Genomic DNA, 14,941 nt, shown 5'->3' with positions numbered 1-14,941 from the left:
GCCGGTAGGAAGGTTCCCTATGTGTGCACGTGCCTGCATGTTTGTACTGTATGTAATCTCTTTGATGTTTCTGCCCCTCCAGAGCTGCTCTGCAGCAGGTGTTTGACGAGGTGCTCCAGGTGGTAGCAGCTGGACAGCAGGGACCCCCAGCGCCTGTCCACAGGGGCGTCACACCAAATTCTGGGCCCTGGGTACAAGGATTCACTGCGGGGCCCCCCATGAATGTTAACTATTGAAAAATAGCAGATATACAAGCTCACAGCGCGGCACCGAGTGCCTCGCTGCAAGCTTGTAGATCTGCTATTTTTGAAAAAATTGTGAAAAAGTGTGCAAGAAACCCATGTTTCCATGTCAGTGATGCTCAAACTTTTTCATGTGAAGGACCACGGACCCCCATCTCAAAATATTTAGTTCCAGGGACCCCCCCCCCCCCCGGAAGCAAAATTTGAGTTACAAATGTACGCTTCAAAAATACATATTCAAAGATTTGCACACATTTTCACGACTTTTCAAAAATAGCAGATCTACAAGCTCGCAGCGCGGCACTCGGTGCCGCGCTGTGAGCTTGTATATCTGCTATTTTTCAATAGCCAAAGTTACCAGGGTCCACTCCACCTTGGGCCCTGGTTAATCAGTCCCACTTTCCTACCCCTTGTGACGCCCCTGCCTGTCCTCCCTGGGACGTCCTGAGCTGGGCGTCACCTTCACCAAGCTGGCCTGCTGGATCCTGCTGCAGTACAGGAGGTGTGTGTTCCTGGACGCAGACCAAGCCCCCAGAACCCTGGGGGCGCCCTGAAACCAAATGGACATGGTGGCCGTTTTGAGGTACTGCAGTTGGGTCTACTAACCACATGAACGCGCATAGGCTTCTTTGTATTGACGCGCGTTCATACCGGAAGAGCTTGTTCATGAATTTGAGCCCCAGCGCGTCCATGAACACAAACTATGACGAAAAATGCGCCACAGTGGCCCCACTACGTCGCGGTTTTACTACGCGGAAGGAGGGGTGAAAACGCCTCATGCGCTGGGTGAGCAACTCAATGCAAGTGGACGGGCGGGGATATCTGGTGTCCTCTCTATTCTTATTATAACTCTATGACGCAGACACACTGGTGAGTCACACCACAAGATTGTTAACAGACAAGATAGGGACGTGCAGAGAATGTTAGAGAGGCAGGGGCTAAAATTTCTAAAAGGGCCTTTTGGTGAAAACATCAAAAATAGCAGACCTCCAAGCTCATAAGGCGTCGCAGTTTGGCGCGTTGTGAGCTTGGAGGTCGTGACAACCCTGGGGTTGTCAGGGTAACCCAGATGGTTGTCATGATTTCTAACCTGGTGCCTGTATTGCAGAGATGATTGGAGGGCGGAATGTGCCATCAGTGAGGATCTGGCCCACCTGGTGCTGCCTCTATATAAGAGGCTACTGGGCCATTCTCACACTCTCTCACCGGGCTCCAGCATGGGAGCACACTAACCCTTTTTCTCTTGTGTTTCAGTTTAAGTATGATTTGAACACCCATGCAACATGTTACACACATCCACAAACTTGCATACATCACTGATACTACTGACTTCCATAATGTTCTATGATTTTGTTGTTAAGTTTATTTATTAAGGGTTAGCTAATAAAATAATTGAAAATGTTCTGGTTTGTGTGAGCTTCCTCTTTGTTACGAATTGAGCCATTCGTAACAGCTATTTTAGATGCTTGATACCACACCGAACTAAGCATAATCAAGTCAATACTGGAGAAAAAAAGTGCCCTCTCCAGACCATGAATGCTGTTCTCACTATGGTGAAAGAATGCCAGAATGCCATACCTGAAAGCAGGATTCAAGAGAATTGCCTTGTCCAAACTCTCCTGGACTTGAACGCAGCATCTTATGTTGAAATCCATGCTGTAGGCCGCATCTCCAGTATTGCCTTTTTATGCTTAGTTTAGTGTGGTATCAAGTACAGAAAATAGCCGACCTCCAAGCTCACAACGCGTCGCAGCGACCACCCATCTGAACATGTTGTAAAATAGCAGACATGTACAAGCTTGCGGCACGGCGCAAAGTGGCACGCAGTGAGCGTGTATATCAGCTATTTTCAAATAGCTGACTGCGAGGTGAGTCTGTAAACCAGCTGCTTTCGAGTGGCTGATGCATGATATGGTTACAGTGGTTAAACTGATTGATGGTATGTCATATCGACTAATTATGCTGAGGACCCCTCGGAACCCCCTCAAGGACCCCTGGGAGTCAGTCCGCCTACCCCACTTTGAGAACCGCTGCTCTATAGATCTCACAAAGAAACTCAAAGGTACTCTCAGACCTAAACAGAATAAACCAATAATACCAGATATGGGCTTAATTTTGAAGACATCTGGGATCTTCATATATTATGGGCATGAAAAGGGACAGAGCACATGAGACACAATATGTCCGTATTAGGGCATTCCCATATGGAACGTGACATGAGGCGTAGGTTTTGATAACTTCTCCCTAGGTTGCAATTATGTTTTCAAGTCTACCGTCCATGGTCCACTTTGGCCGACGTTGATGTGGGGCCGAAACGTCTTAACTCCATGACTCCCCTGTAAATGAAGGTCCTTTTTTTGACATATATGAGGTTTCCAGCAGACAGAGACGGTTCCGTGTGTCACACGTTGCGACAGACGGACCTCTTTAAAGGAGTCATCCAGACCAAAACACATATAGGGTTAAATCTGTCTTTTATCATACCCCTATATACCTGCTTTAGTCGATTTTTTTCATAGCTGCCCCTGTTACTAGATTTCGGCTGCCCCTGTTGCTAGATTTTGCGGGCCCTCTCATAACTAACAGAGTAGATAGACTTTATACTAGTGCGGTTATTTCTTCAGCTTCAAAGTTAGTATTTTCTTATTGGATTGTGTTTACACAACGTCCTGAGACCAACCAAACCGCTGTTTTGACCTCACAGGCACCCTTACTTGTCAAACGGCTTCTGCTCTGGAGGGAGGGGTCGGTTTGACAAGTAAGGGTGCCTGTGAGGTCAAAACAGCGGTTTGGTTTGTCTCAGGACGTTGTGTAAACACAATCCAATAAAAAAATACTAACTTTGAAGCTGAAGAAATAACCGCACTAGTATAAAGTCTATCTACTCTGTTAGTTATGAGAGGGCCTGCGAAATCTAGCAACAGGGGCAGCCGAAATCTAGCAACAGGGGCAGCTATGAAAAAAATGGAATAAAGCAGGTATGAAGGGGTATGATAAAAGACAGATTTAACCCTATATGTGTTTTGGTCTGGATGACTCCTTTAAGAGGTCAGAGCTTCTGTACATACGTTCACATGTTAGCACATGAGCGGCCATCACAGACATACGCACGCACACACGCACGCACACAAGCATGCACACAATCACACACACACACACACACACAACCCAGAGCAAACAGAACAATCTGCTCAGACGGCAGCATGTTTGAAGGTCGTGAGGTCATGAGCTGAGTGGCGCTGAACCCAGGATCCTGTTCAATGTTCACTATAGCACTGGTTCTCAACCTGTGGGTCGGGACCCCCAGGGGCTCACCCCAAATTATTTTTTGGGGGTCCCCAGATTATTAACTTAATGTGCAACATTGATTTCTCACTCAACAGTAAACAAACCAACATGACATTGTATAGGGTATCTGCACATTTCTAAAGTGACAATTTAAGGACTTTTTAATACCTTTCATTTTATGTTATTACAAAATAAACATTGGCTAAATTGTAGAGGCAGAGATTGTGAAAATAGTAGATCTACATGCTCACAACGCCTCTCAACCACGCAGTATATTTCCGGCAAAGTGGTTTGGTGTAGAGGGGAAAAAAGAGCAGACCAAGTACAGAATGGAAGGTCAAGTTTATTGACGGTTCAAGTGGTTAAATATCTGAAAACACAAATTGTCATGAATCCAAAATACACTGATGATTGTGCTGTCAAACAATGAAACAATATGGAATCTATGAACAGGTTTGGGGGGGTCCCTGCTGCTTCATCTCTCTCTCAATTAAGGGGTCCTTGGCCTGGAAACGTTGAAGACCCCTGTCTTAATGGGTTGACCTGCCCCCCCTCCCCCCCTCCCCCCCCTCTCTCTCTCTCTCTCTCCCTCTCGCTCCCTCCCCCCCTCTCTCTCTCCCAGGCTCTGTGTAACGTAGACAAGCTGTTTGAGCGAGAGGAGCTGTCTGCGGCGGCCCGACTGCTTCAACTCCGGGGTGTTTGTGTTCAGGCCCTCCCTGGACACCCACGCACGGCTGCTGGAGCACGCCCAGCTGCATGGGAGCTTTGACGGTCAGTCACTGCATGCACATCACCACCTGTGTGGAGGTTGCATTAAAGGTCATTAAAGGAGTAGTTCACTCCCAAAATGACTTTTTTTCTATTGATTACTCATGCCTTGGAGACTAGTGTTCAATAATATTTTTAGTTTTTTGTCACATTCCTAAGACAAAAATAATAATAATAATAACAATAAATTTACCCCCATTCGTTCCCCATCCGGAATCAATGGGGGTACATTTACCCGAATCAAATTTTTGTCTTAGGAATGTGACAAAAAACTAAAAATATTATTGAACTCCACTTTCCATGGCAAGAGTAATCAATAGAAAAAAAGTCATTTTGGGGGTGAACTACTCCTTTAATATACCTTAGAGGAGTTAAAAAAAAAGTTCCCCCTCTTCTGTGTTGCCTAGAACTGGCGGATTGATTTTGGGGTTTGTATAGACCGAATTCACAGCCCGCCCACGCATGCGCACTCAGCTGATTTCTCAGCATCCCACGGGTGCTTATGTCAATTTAGAAGGGGAAACTATAGCAGAAATAGCTGGACTTAAAGCCAACAAATCATTATTTCGAACGGTAAATCGAACGGTAAATCGAACGGTTATCAAGCAGGGTTATGTCCCCCAGGACTTCAAATTAGCTAAGGTAACCCCCCTGCACAAAAAAGGCAGTAAACTTGACCCTGGCAACTACAGACCAATCTCAATCCTTAGTTCCATCTCTAAGGTAATGGAAAAAATTGTCTATGAACAGGTGGCTAAATATCTTGAAGAGAATAAACTGATCTACGAGTTCCAGTCTGGCTTCAGAGAGTCCCATTCCACAGATACATGCCTCATCTATTTGAATGATTACATCAAACGTGAAATTCACGATGGCAAATATTGCGGCATGGTCATGCTGGACCTCCAGAAGGCATTTGACACCGTCGATCATTCTATTCTGATCGAAAAACTCAAAGCTATTGGTCTTGATAGCACAGCAGTGAGATGGATGCACTCTTACTTGGTGGGGAGGGAACAGATGGTGGAAGTCAACGGAACCCTGTCCCCCCCCCTCCCAGTAAACTGTGGAGTACCTCAAGGGAGTATACTAGGACCACTGTTGTTCTTAATATACGTAAACGACATGTCATCTGCTTGTGACTGCAATCTGTTTCTGTTTGCGGATGACTCGGCTCTCCTAGTCTCCGGCAGAGACTTATTGCAGGTTGAAAAGGCCCTTAACTGTGAACTTAACAAGATCTGCACCTGGCTCAATGACAACAGACTCTCAATTCACCTAGGCAAAACTGAATGTATCCTCTTTGGATCTAGTCAGAAACTTAGCCTAGTTGAGAACTTCACAATTAAAGTAGGTGACACTGTGATAGAAAGAAAAAACTACATCTGCTACCTGGGTTGCATCCTGGAGGCTAACCTATCCAGTGAAAAAATGACCACCAAGGTTATCAATAAAGTCAACCAACGAATTCGCTTCTTGCAAAGGGTTGCCCCGCTGATCAATACTAAATCCCGAAAGACACTAGGAGGAGCTCTTATTGGGCCCCTCATTGATTACGGAGTCCATGTCTGGTATCGCGACGCCCCAGCCGCCTTAAAGTTAAAGCTTCAAACAGCCCAAAACAAACTAATTAGGGTTGTGCTTGGTCTCCCTCCTCTGACCCACCTTACCGATCATCACCACGAAAGCGTGGGATGGCTCAAAGTAGCTGACAGAGTACAGCATCTTGCAATGGGCCTGGTGTACAAGATACACTACACCTCCAAGATTCCCATGTACCTGACAAACTACTTCTTAAAGGTCAAGGATGTTCACGACCACAACACCAGAGGCAGCTCCACGAATCATCATCAACGTAGATTTAACACTAAACAAGGCTCTAACTCGTTCTCCTGCTACACCATCAACATGTGGAACGCCCTTCCTCAAGCCCTAAAGGAGAGCAAATCCCTAGCCTCCTTCAAAATTGGTATGAAAAGTCACCTTCAGACAGCTGCTACCCGTGACTTGTAAATAGACTAAGCCCCCATGCCCCCCCCCCCTTTTTTTTTATTATTCTTTTTTCTGCCTTTGTATCTGATGTTATGCTTTTGAAACTGATATTATCCTAGATAAAGTACTATGTTCTATCCGTCTGTCTTTCAATGTTATATGAGATACTTAAAGTGTGGTTCCTGTGGAAATAAGCCTCGGCTTTCTAGGATCTCCTTTTAGTTGACCTTGTACCAGTGATTTGTACTGTCATGAAACTGTACTTTTTTCTATTGCAAACTTCTAATAAATTCTTCAATCAATCAATCAAAAGTAAATTATACCGCTTTGTGCCTTTTACTATATTACCCAGGGGGCAAAGGAAGGTGTGCTGCATTTGCCCCGACATAAAAGGTTTTCCACCAGAAATATTATCTATGACCCAGTAGGATCACAACCTATATGGACAACCCGGTCAATTTGTACGGCAAAGTTCCAATATGGCCGCCTCAATATTAGCCCCTATTAGTTTTAATGGGGGGTGAATAGGGAAACATTTTAAACTGAGGGATATTTCCACGAAACTTCACAGGTTGATCAATGGTATACATATGAACATTTTTTGTATTGCAAGTTTCCATGAAATCCAATATGGCCGTCACAATATGCCCGCCATAATGTAAGGACCCAGAAAATAGGTTTTGCCTCTAACTTCTGAACCAGATGAGCTAGAAACGCAAACTTGGTGTCTATTTCATGGTGTCTGACCATATAATGCAAATAATTGCTAGTCACTATCACTGTCATGTGTACCTATCCTGCTGCATCTTGTCTCCAGTCCTTGGCAACGACACCCCAAGTAGCATGCAATTCCCTTCTTCGCACATGAACAGTTTTTCTGGCAGCCTTTGATACAGCTACATGATATTGCCTTGTCCATTGATATAGGCCAGGCTGGCTCTGTAGATGGACAGGGGACTGACTTCCCATGGCGGCAGCATGATATAGGCATCTATATCATGCTGCCACCCACCTCCTAGACCTTCCAGAGCTGTGGGTGAGAACAGAGCAGGATGCATATCTTCCTATCCATCACATGGTCTCAGCCCTTGGACTCGCACAGTGTCGTGCCCTGCCCTTTATTCACAGCCTGAGTGGCAGAGATACCACCAGCTATCCCTTTTTCACTGGAAAGAAGGCATGGTTCAAGACCAGCATGGGTCTAGATCTCCCTGCACTTCAGGAGTTTGGTGAAAATTCCTCTTATTCCCTCTCAGAGGATGTCAAGAATCAGGCTAGAGACCTCACGATAGCATGCATCAAAAGCTGACCATTCGGAGGACTTTGACCTGGCAAAGCTGAGAGTGTACAAGTTCCTAAAAAACCGATCAACCCTGTTGAAGCTGCTGCCACCTACAGAAAATGCCTTTGGCCTGCACCTGAAAAGAGCTGCTCTTGCAGCCATAATAGATAAAACTGCACACATCGCGAAGCCAGACATCCCTTGCTTCACTGAATATGGATGGTCTCTCAGTGATGGGAAGGCAGTCCCCTGTCCATCTACAGAGCCAGCCTGGCCTATATCAATGGACAAGGCAATATCATGTAGCTGTATCAAAGGCTGCCAGAAAAACTGTTCATGTGCCACCCATCCATCCATCCATCTTCAACCGCTTATCCGGAATCGGGTCGCGTGGGTAACGGTTCCAACTGAGACTTCCAGATTTCCTTATCCTGCGTAACTTCCTCCACTCCCTCTGGGAGTATACCGAGGCGTTCCCAGGCCAGTCTGGAGATATAATCCTTCCATCTGGTCTTAGGTCTGCCAAGGGGTCTCCTCCCAGTGGGACGTGCATCGAGGACCTTCCTAGGAAGGCGCTCGGGGGGCATCCGTACTAGATGCCCGAACCACCTAAGCTGACTCCTTTCCAAGTGAAGGAGCAGCGGTTCTACTCCAAGTCTCTCTCGGGTGATTGAACTTCATGTGCAAAGAATGGAATTGCATGCTACTTGGGGTGTCGTTGCCAAGGACTGGAGACAAGATGCAGCAGGATAGGTACACAAGACAGTGATAGTGACTAGCAATTATTTGCATTATAATGCAGCCTGTTTTAATCATGTGTTCATTATAATTTCCCTGAAGCTGAAGTTGTTGGAAAGCATGTGCATGTCTATGTGTGAAAGACCCAAAAAGGCAGTTGCATTCATTTCATTGAGATAATCTCTCTCTTTTTTTATTAATTTTTTAAATAAAAAAATAATTTCTAAGATACATTGTTTTGGTCTCTGATTTTATCTGAAGTCATTGCTACAACTACATACAGTAGAATCGGACAGGAAGTATAATATCTCGTTTACAGCCATTTTGACAACATGCAAACTCAAGAATAAATGCCATAAATCTTAGCAAATGGATTCATATTGCTTGTATTTGCAAAAGCAGTCAACAATCATGGTAGAAATTATGTTAAAGCTCTATTTTGGGAATCCACCATCTTGCAAATATGCACAATAAAGGTCCAGACACACCCAATAATAAAATTAGCTATTCCATTGAGTCTCCCATGGTCAGACACCATGAAATAGACACCAAGTTTGCGTTTCTAGCTCATCTGGTTCAGAAGTTAGAGGCAAAACCTATTTTCTGGGTCCTTACATTATGGCGGCCATATTGTGGCGGTCATATTGGATTTCATGGAAACTTGCAATACAAAAAATGTTCATATGTATACCATTGATCAACCTGTGAAGTTTCGTGGAAATATCCCTCAGTTTAAAATTTGTTCCTATTCACCCCCCATTAAAACTAATAGGGGCTAATATTGAGGCGGCCATATTGGAACTTTGCCGTACAAATTGACCGGGTTGTCCATATAGGTTGTGATCCTACTGGGTCATAGATAATATTTCTGGTGGACAACCTTTTATGTCGGGGTAAATGCAGGTTTCCTAAAAAAAAGGCTGTTTTGCCCCCTGGGTATATTGTGTTCTTGATCATGCTAGCCGTAATTTATACATTACTATTCGGAAATTGCATTAATTTGCGATTTCTGTGTTATATTATTATATATATTAGTAGTTTTTCCCCCTCTACCATGACGTCAGCGCCAGGAAGTTGCGTAACGTGAATTCGGTCAATTGCAAATCACAATGTGATGACATCACACGGTTGTACTTTACAATACAAACCCCAAAATCAATCCTCCAGTTCTAGGCAACACAGAAGGGGGGGAAGTTTTTTTTTTTTTTTTTTTATTTCCACACAACTCCTCTAAGGTATATTAACACTTTGCCGTCCGAAATAGAATGGGGGTTGGTAGATTAGCCGTGAAATTTCTATTATTGTATTGTGATCGAGACATAATATTATGTTTATAAACATGAGCCCGCAGCCCCTCCATCTTGAACAGCGCCGTTGTTTTTTCTTTTTTTTTTCTCCCCAGGTCAGTAACTCACCATGATTTTCTCGATCTCCGTTCGGATAGAATGGGTGTTTTGGCCGATCATCGATCTCCCCGTGCGTTTCGCGTGCGCGATCCGTTCACATAAATGTCCCCGCAAATAATCCATGTGTGACTCAAGAGCAGAACTGAAAATTTTCGCTAGCATAGCCCCTAGCATGGCTGCTGTAGAAGCACCAGGGTACAGACAGTAACCGAATGGGATAATGTGCCTTGGAAAAGGAAAGACCAATGACATCACTTCTGCTTCATCTCAGCCCAGCCATGAGCTATCGATGCACGAGTGGTGACTAGGGAAGGTTAGACGATCGCCTATTTTCGGATGAAAATCATTTATTTCGGTAAATACGGGAAAGTACGATAAAAGACGATTGGCTGCCCCTCCCCCCCTAGGAAGTTCGATACAGTACGGTTTTAACATTAAGGGGCTCCCCGTGGCTTGGAAAGGGTTAATGACATAGTTGAAAATTGAAAATGGATGGTCTTCCCCTTTAAGGCTGGGCATAGGAAAACCTTCGATATGTGATAATGTTGTTGAATACCTCGATATCTATATTACTCACGATATTAGTAAAAGCAATTGCATTATATCCTTTTTAATGTTTTTCTGCTTTAGGTCCACTGCCTGCCTAACCTAGATAATGAATAGCATATCCATGCATGCACACTGCACAGTACACATACACACTCTGCCTCCCTCTGGCCACCCAGAGCGCCTGATGGAGGGGAGAGGAACTGGTTGGAATAACGTGTTCCTTCCACACACTACGTCCAACCGGGGAAACTCCCCCCTGTCAGGTGATAAGAAGCGGCATGCTCACTCCTCGTGCACTGAAGGAAGCATGAGCTCAGTTCAGGGCTCTCCCCAGGTTGGCAGAGGGAGAGCAGAGCCCAGGATTACAGCTTGGGCAATTGGCACTGGGTGAAAAATGGGTTAAAAAATCCTGGGAAAATTTTCAGAAATAGGAGAACAAAATCACACCTAGTGTGAAGTGAGTGGTGCTATTTGTGAGTTAATTTCATCAAGCGTCCCTCGAAACTTGACCAATGTTGAGCGTACAACAAACTTTGGACAAACGGACTAAGCCAGATGTTGGAGCTTTCAAAAACAGCAGATGTACAAGCTCACAGTGCGGCGCTTCAGCTAGTACATCTGCTATTTTTTTGAAAACCCTATGTTGCTATATCTACAGTATATCTCAAATCTAAAACGACACAGATGCTTTCCCGGTTTTAGGGGTTCAGACCTGAGACTGGAGATCTAAATCAGTAGTTCTCAAACCTTTTTGTGCCAAGGACCCCCAAAATGATATGTATTTGACAATGTGTTGTGCCAGGGGGTCCCTGGAAGAGAGGATTGGTGTTACCAAACAAAATGTTCAACACACACTCCAGACAAGCAGGGTAATAAACGTCCAAGTTGACAAAACAAAGGTCGTATAGGAGCACAACGGTGACAATAAGAGGCTGTTGTTTGAGCTGTTCCCATGCGGTATCCCTCTGGTCCACAGGAGGAGGTTTTAAAAGAATCGGATGCCTGAAATCACACCTGAGGACGTACACAACGGAAAAGCTCTTTAGTTGTACGGTTTGTGGAAGAGACTTTGGACAAAAGGGTAATTTAAATACACACATGAGGACTCATACAGGAGAAAAGCCCTATAAGTGTACAGTTTGTGGCAATGGTTTTAGTAACGGGGGTTATCTAAAGACACACATGAGGGTTCATACAGGAGAAAAACCTTTTACATGCACATTTTGTGCGGAACAATTTGGGCGAAAAGGAGCTCTACGAAGACATATGGAGAGGAAACATACTGGGGGGAGGCCATACTCCTGTCCGACCTGCGGTAAATGCTTCAAAACCAGCTCTAATTTAAGCCAACACGTGCGCGTGGTAAAACATACGGCGTAGCACCTTTAGTTGCGCGTGGTAAAACATACAGCATAGCACCTTTAGTTGCGGTTTGGGAAACTGTGTTCAAAATGCCCATCTGAAGATGATGAGCATTCATAAAGAGGAGAAGTTATTTGAACAGTACGTAAAAATAAAACACACAGACAAATAAACCATTTTTTAAACCATCCTATATTTGTGGAGTTTGTGGGGATGGTTTTAGTCAAAAGGCTACTCTACAAATACACATGAGGATTCACACAGGAGAAAAACCTTTTAAATGCACATTTTGTGCGAAACGGTTTAGGCGTAGAGATACTCAGGAGGAAACATACAGGGGGGAAACACTTTTAGTTGCAGTTTGGCAAATGAATGTGTTCAAAGATGAAGATGATGAGCATTCATATAGAGGAGAAGTTCTTAGTTGAACAGTAGGTGAATAAATAAAATATACACACACACACACACACAAATACAAATAAACCTTATTAGTTGGATACAGTAGAGCACATCATACTCATCATATAGAGATGAGGTTAGTACTCACTACTCACATGCTGGTGAGAGAGAGAGAGCGAGAGAGAGAGATCTCAACGTCACGAAAACCAAGGATCTGATAGTGGACTTGTGGAGGCCAAAGAGAAAGCACGCCCCAATTCACATCGGTGGCGTTGAGGTAGAGCGAGTCAGTGATTTCAAATTCCTAGAATTCCTAGGAATCCCCATCCGGAATCAATGGAGGCAAATGTACTAATGGGACAAATACGGAGAATATCAAGTCTCATTTTGGGGGTGAACTACTCCTTTAACCACTTTAACCCTTATAACCAATCTAGCTTGTAGATCTTTTTCAAAATGAAATCTAAAAATGTTTAAATATTTGTGTGCATTCTAACACAAATCGTGTATGAATCAATAGGCCTATGTCTAAAACAATGGATTACAGTTTAATCATCAATCAAACTAAATAAATATGAATTAATGAAAGTAAGACATGATGACAATGCCTCTGAACATTGGCTTGCAATGGCTGCAAACAGCCAAGAGCCAACATGCAATAATATTAGGCATAACATCCAGGAAAGAAAGTTGCCCTTTTGAGGAGAAGTGGAACTTACAAGTCATGTAAGTTTAGCATGAGGACGATCTACCCAGTACCTACAGTACTGCTGAGAATGACTTGATATCCAGGCTACAGGTAAAACATTCAGTTGATACACGTGAGCAAGACAGGCAATACAAGCGTTTGTTACAGTTGTTACAGTTGCCATTAGTGCTGTTTATTGCCTATGACATACATGGGCAACATGCGGCCCCCGCCTTCACTTAATGCGGCCCGCAGGTTAATACCAGACTACTGATATATTATTGATTTCAGCTGTTACAATTCCAAACATGACATGCTTTAATTACGTCTTATTAGTAGCTTAATGACTAGTATAGTAATATTAAATTACTTAATTGTATAATTAATTGTATTTTTTTTTATTTTATGTCCAATGTATTTGTATTTAAGTTCATGAAGTTAACATGAGTATATGCGTAAATGCCTTTGAAATGAAATCAAAATGTTAAATTTCAGGATTCCAAAAAAAGAAAAAAAAAACATTATTCAGGCTTCCAATTCAAAAGAAGCAAAAATAGCAGATCTACAAGCTCAAAACGCATTGCAACGCGATGCGTTTGCGTTGGAAATATAGAGGCCCTTGCCATCATCAAAGTTGCCCACCCCTGGCCTATGAGGTCAAATCAGGGTCAAATGTGCATTCTCAACGTGCCATGTTAACCTGCTAATGTTACATGGCATAGCTGACTGCAGTGACTGGCAATAATTAGGTGTTTTCACCGATGTCACGAAATGGGCGTTACCGCCGTGGCCATGATGGCGATACTAGCCATTGTAAACAAACCTATGTATCATTGGGATGCTGTGATAACATGTGTAATGTACAACTTTGAGCCAATTGTACTATGTCAAACCCACGGAAAATCCGCCGGAAAGGGCATGCTATTTAGAGAAATTAAGCTTTATATGCGGCGAAGATCCATACCAGCTGGCCCCATCGTCTTGGATCAATGATGACCCAAATATTCTACCTTCTATAACATTGGTAACTACCTTATTTTCTCGCCAAGCCCATACACATCAAGCCTACAAAGGTTTGGAAGCCTATAACCAGATGGTGTGTGGATGGGTGAGAGAGATACAGTATCAGCTCTTCAATGACAGATGCGTCGTGAAAGCTAAGGCTGATATCTCTATAATGTACAAATGGACCTCTAAGGGTCCATTTGGTTCCATTTGTGTGCACTTAGAGATCCATTTGTGAGTTGCAGACCTGTAAGGGTCTACTTTGTTCCATGTGTGTACACTATCAGACTTATAGACCGTAAGGGTCCATTTGGTTCAGAGTTACAGTCTGTAAGGTAGGCTCAAATTGCACACTCAGAGAGTTATATACCTGTAAGGGTTCATTTGGTTCCATTGGTGTACACTATGAGAGTTACAGACCTGTAAGGGTCCATTTGTTTTCAGAGTTAAGGCCCATTTCCCACTGGGCAAGATAAAGATACAAATAGCTTTCTCAATTTTCTTCCTCATCCACTTCAATGGAGAAAGACATACATATTTTTGTATCTTTATCTTTTATCTTGCTCAGTGGGAATGGGCCTTTAGAGAACTGAAAGTGTCAATTTGGTTCCATTAGTACACTAACAGTTACAGACCTATAACTCCTCAGAGATTAAGAGCCATTGGTATAAGCCTACATGCAATTTATTTTGTTTTATGAGTGATTATTCTAAGAAGCATTTGGTTTGCCTTGTCTTTCACCAGAAGTCAACCGGATTCTTGGAGGGCACTGTATGTGCATGGCTGTCCTTCGAGAGGTGTGCACGCATGTTGCTGAATTGCTGTTTCTGATCCAAGAAAATGTAAACTTGAGGGACTCAAGGACAGTGACACAGGAAAAGGCATATTGGATGTTACCTACTGAATGTCGGAAGGTGAGGTACAAGGAATGCCAGAAGATGGACTTCATTGCAGAAAAGAGATATACAGTAAAATAGCAGAGAGCAACTGTGCTGGTCATGAGAAAGAAAGTGCTAGTGACCGCTCTACTCTTTAAGTTAGAAAAAACACCACAGCCAACCAGTGCTGAATTAACCAAACTTTTCAGTGCTCTCAGCACAAGTGGATCTGCTATGTTGTCACTGATTGCACCTTAATCAGACAGTTTTGTTCCCAAACCGATGAAAACTTTCCTCTGGTGTTGACTGAATTACGAAACGCAGACGACTTCTGGACTATATAG

The 14,941-nt window shown here is 43.6% G+C and overlaps 1 protein-coding gene across 1 annotated transcript in view; it reads left to right on the top strand.

The window, feature by feature from the left end:
• Nucleotides 1-3,445: 3,445 nt before the first annotated feature.
• Nucleotides 3,446-14,941, top strand: part of LOC308291078 (trypsin-like) — a gene marked incomplete at both ends in the record, with an annotated part of 39,495 nt that continues 27,999 nt past the window's right edge. Inside the window, 2 exons of the mRNA XM_080732992.1 lie at nucleotides 3,446-3,463; nucleotides 4,169-4,301. Of these exons, the coding sequence (XP_080589118.1) occupies nucleotides 3,446-3,463; nucleotides 4,169-4,301 (151 nt within the window). The remainder of the gene's footprint in view (nucleotides 3,464-4,168; nucleotides 4,302-14,941) is intronic.

This window comes from Nannobrachium achirus (assembly GCF_963921795.1).
Source record: "Nannobrachium achirus genome assembly, chromosome: 9".
Taxonomy (NCBI): Eukaryota; Metazoa; Chordata; class Actinopteri; order Myctophiformes; family Myctophidae; genus Nannobrachium; species Nannobrachium achirus.
The sequence above is the reverse complement of the archived record's forward strand: the minus strand, read 5'-3'. Positions and strand labels throughout refer to the sequence as shown.